Raw genomic sequence first — 3909 nt, 5'->3', positions numbered from 1 at the left:
TAGTATCCAGAATACATAAATAATGCCTACAATTCAGTTTTTTAAAGACACAATCATACGTACTTTGCATATAGAAAAATGGTCAAAAGAACCCAAATTTCTCCGAAGATGAGGCACAACTGGCCCTTAAAAATATGAAAAGATGCTCAAGTTCATAATTCAATAGGGAAATGAAAAATTAAAACCATACCGAGACAATTATTTCATACGAATGGCAAAAATTTTTAAATCAATTCCAAGGCATGGGTAGAGATGTACAGGAACGGTCATATACAGTAGGTGGCAGCATCTATTGGCACAACTACTTTGCAAAGCAGTTTGACATTCCTATGTTCAAATGAACATGTGGACACCCTTCCTTCAACCCAGCAAGGCCATTATGGAACATATTTGAGAATGTTTTTAGCTTTACTACTCCTAAAACGAAAAAAAAAAAATGAGTGGAGCACTTGAGAATGTCCTTAGCCTTATTCCTAAAAGAGGGAGAGGGGAACTGGAGTAGAACTGGAGCGAAATGGCAGAAAAAGGAACACCCGAAGGAAGTGTAGCCCAACCAGGGGTGTGGTTGCTGCAGTGGTCCAGCTGTGTCACTACTGGACACACATCACAGAGTCATATTGTGCCTTTGGGGAGAAACTGCTCTCCCTCCTGCTCTTATCATTCGGCTTTGGCCGTAGGACTTGGGTGATATATGGTCTCTTTTTCAAAGTTTGAAGATATTTGTCATTAAAAACCAGAATATGCCCTCTGAGATAGGGTCCTTTCCATGACTTTTATTCTGGGAAAGCCTTTATCCTCAGGATGCAAGGATACTTCCCTCTTCCTTTGGAAAGTGCCAAATCACACGCAAAGCTCTAAGCCTTTCAGTTGCTTTGGGGTGCAGCACCATTTCAGGTAAGGCCAAATATTTTAAAAATTAGTATGGGCAACTGGAGGGCTCGGTTAGTCTGTATGAATAAGAAATAAAATTTAGTACAAGAAGCAATTCGTTTAAAATTACATGTAGGAAACATTGTTTTGGAAGATTAGTATTACTGTATTTCACAGATAATTCAGTGCCACGAGTACTAATTTTTATTTAAGCATCTTAGAAGTGATAGCTCCTTATTTATGGCTCAATCAGAAATACTACTCTCAAATTCTAGCTCTGTGACCCTGGTTAAGTTACTTAACCTTTCTGTGCCTTAGCTGCATCATCCTTTAATTGGGGATAATATTAGTACCTAACTCACAGGGTTATTGTAAGGATTAAGTGAATTAATTTAAATAAAGTGCTGAGAACAATGCGTGGCATAAAGTGATAGGTACTATTACCTACTAATACCTACTTTTCTCAGTGTGGTTCACTATTACAGGGTGGTCCTGTTTTAGAGTAAGTTGGCACTGCAGATACAGCATGATTGTGATAAAAGGAATCAGGTGATGGTTGCTGCTGTTTTAACAGACTTTGCTGTTCCCTTCAGGGCTGTAGGTTATAGCCACCCTAGGCTAAGTCATGAAGTCAAGAGCAGGGCTGTGTTCACAATGCACATTGCTCTGTGATTGTGAGCTTGACTGTGAGAAAGATTATTTTAATTAGTTCTCTCTATGTAAAGATTTAAAGGTATTGACTTTTCCATAGCTTGAAAATGCTTTCATTTCAACGATTTGAACTAAGAGTGGAAAATCAGTAAAACGAACGAGGCCTCGTAGGGTAGAATGAACGTCTTTTCACCACCCAGGAAAATCAGCACTCCTAAGAGGGAGACTTAACTTACATCTGGGTAACATTCAAAGTTAGTGATAATCCTGGCGAAAGGATCATGCAGGGTTACAAGATTGAAATTCGAGCGTTTGTCCTTTGTGTGTTGCCCACAGATCTGCCGCGGTCGCCTTTCCAGACATGCTGAGGAGCGCTCTGCTGTGCGCCGCGCTCGGGGTCCTGCGCGCCCAGCCCTTCCCCTGCCCACCCACCTGCAGGTGCATCTTCCGCGACGCCGCGCAGTGCTCGCAGGGCAGCGTGGCGCGCATCGCGGCGCTCGGCTTGCCCACCAACCTCACGCACATCCTGCTCTTCCAAATGGGCCGCGGCGCCTTGCAGAACAGCAGCTTCAGTGGCATGACCGTCCTGCAGCGCCTAATGCTGTCCGACAGCCAAGTTTCGGCCATTGCTCCCGGCACTTTCAACGACCTGATAAAACTTAAAACCCTGAGGTTATCGCACAACAAGATCACTCACCTTCCAGGCGCGCTGTTGGATAAGCTGGTGCTCTTGGAACAGTTGTTTCTGGACGGCAATGAACTAAAGAGCCTTGACCAAAACATGTTTCAGAAACTGGTTAACCTGCAGGAGCTCTTTTTGAACCAAAACCAACTCGCTTTCCTCCCTGCTAGCCTCTTTACACACCTGGGGAACCTGAAATTGTTGGATTTATCGGGAAATAATTTGACTCACCTGCCCGAGGGATTGTTTGGGGTCCAGGTTAAGCTTGAGAAGCTTCTGCTCCACTCGAACCAGCTCGTGTCTCTGGATTCGGGGCTGTTGGATAGCCTGCGCGCCCTGATGGAGCTGCAGCTCGACAGAAATCACATCCGTTCTGTCGCACCCGGCGCCTTCGACCGTCTGCGAAGCCTGAGCTCTTTGACTCTTTCCAGAAACCGCCTCGAGTTTCTGCCCTCTGCCCTCTTTCTTCATTCGCACAATTTGACCTTCCTGACCCTGTTCGAGAACCCGCTGGAGGAACTCCCCGAGGTGCTCTTCGGGGAGATGGGTGGCCTGCGGGAGCTGTGGTTGAACGCCACCCAGCTGCGCACCCTGCCTGCCGCCGCCTTCCGCAACCTGAGCGGCCTGCGGGTACTGGGGGTGACGCTGAGCCCGCGGCTGAGCGCGCTCCCGGAGGACGCCTTTCGGGGCCTCGGCGAGCTGCGGGTGCTCGCCCTGCGCTCCACCGGCCTGGCTTCCCTCCCCGCCGGCTTGCTCCGCGGCCTCGGCGGGCTGCGCCACGTGTCGCTGCGCCGCAACCGGCTGCGGACCCTGCCCCGCGAGCTCTTCCGCAACCTCAGCAGCCTGGAGGAGATCCAGCTTGACCACAACCAGCTGGAGACCCTGCCCGGCGACGTATTTGAGGCTCTGCCCCGGCTGGCGAACGTCCTGCTGGGGCACAATCCCTGGCGCTGCGACTGTGGCCTGGGGCCGTTCCTGGCGTGGCTGCGGCGGCACGCGGGCCTCGTGGGTGGAGCCGAGCCCCCGCTGTGTCACGGCCCCGGGCCGCACGCCGGTCTGCCGCTCTGGGCCCTGCCCCACGGCGACCCCGGCTGCCTGCGCCCCGGGAGCCCGCCTTCCCGCCGCCTCGCCCTCGGCTCTTCCGGAGGCCCCCAGCAGCCCGCCCTGTCCGCCGCCCCTGCCCGCGCTTCCTTGGGACCTAAGCGCTCCGAGTCCTGGGCGTGGGCCCGGCCGGTGGCCGAGGGCAAAAGTCAGAGCCTGTTCTGGGGTCTCTATTTTCTGCTTTTAGCTGCTCAGGCCATAATAACCGGGATCATTGTGTTTGCGATGATTCGACTCGGCAGGCTCTTTCGGAAATTAATCAGAGAGAGAGCTCTGGTTTGAGGCAATGGTAAAACCTTGGAATTAATTAAAACGTGACCAGGGTATTGTCAGACGTGGCTCTGGGGAGAGTCCAGACGGGCTGCCGCTGTCTTCCTCTCCCTACTTCCACTTCCTCTTCTCCCATCTCCCTCCCTCCCTCCCCCTCCCTCCCTCTTTCCCTCCCTCTCTCCCTCCCTCTCTCCCTCTCTCCCTCTCTCTTCCCCTTTCTATCTCACCTCTCATTCCCGCCCCTGCCCCGTACCATTTACAGTCAGAAATTGTGGCTGCCTGCTGTGCCTTTGTCTCCTCCTCCGTCGTGTGCACCTGGGGGCGCGGGCTGTGAA

At 51.6% G+C, this 3909-nt stretch overlaps 1 protein-coding gene across 1 annotated transcript; it reads left to right on the top strand.

The window, feature by feature from the left end:
• The first annotated feature begins 1882 nt into the window (after window positions 1-1882).
• Window positions 1883-3586, top strand: GP5 (glycoprotein V platelet). Its single transcript, XM_057544924.1, has one exon. It carries the CDS (start codon window positions 1883-1885, stop codon window positions 3584-3586), a length of 1704 nt encoding a protein of 567 aa, XP_057400907.1.
• Window positions 3587-3909: the final 323 nt, after the last annotated feature.

Source organism: Balaenoptera acutorostrata, chromosome 4, assembly GCF_949987535.1.
Source record: "Balaenoptera acutorostrata chromosome 4, mBalAcu1.1, whole genome shotgun sequence".
NCBI classification, from domain to species: Eukaryota; Metazoa; Chordata; class Mammalia; order Artiodactyla; family Balaenopteridae; genus Balaenoptera; species Balaenoptera acutorostrata.
The sequence above is the reverse complement of the archived record's forward strand: the minus strand, read 5'-3'. Positions and strand labels throughout refer to the sequence as shown.

Coding starts and splice junctions, on each gene's coding strand:
- GP5 (XM_057544924.1), top strand. CDS start 1,883: ATGCTGAGGAGCGCTCTGCTGTGCGCCGCGCTCGGGGTCCTGCGCGCC.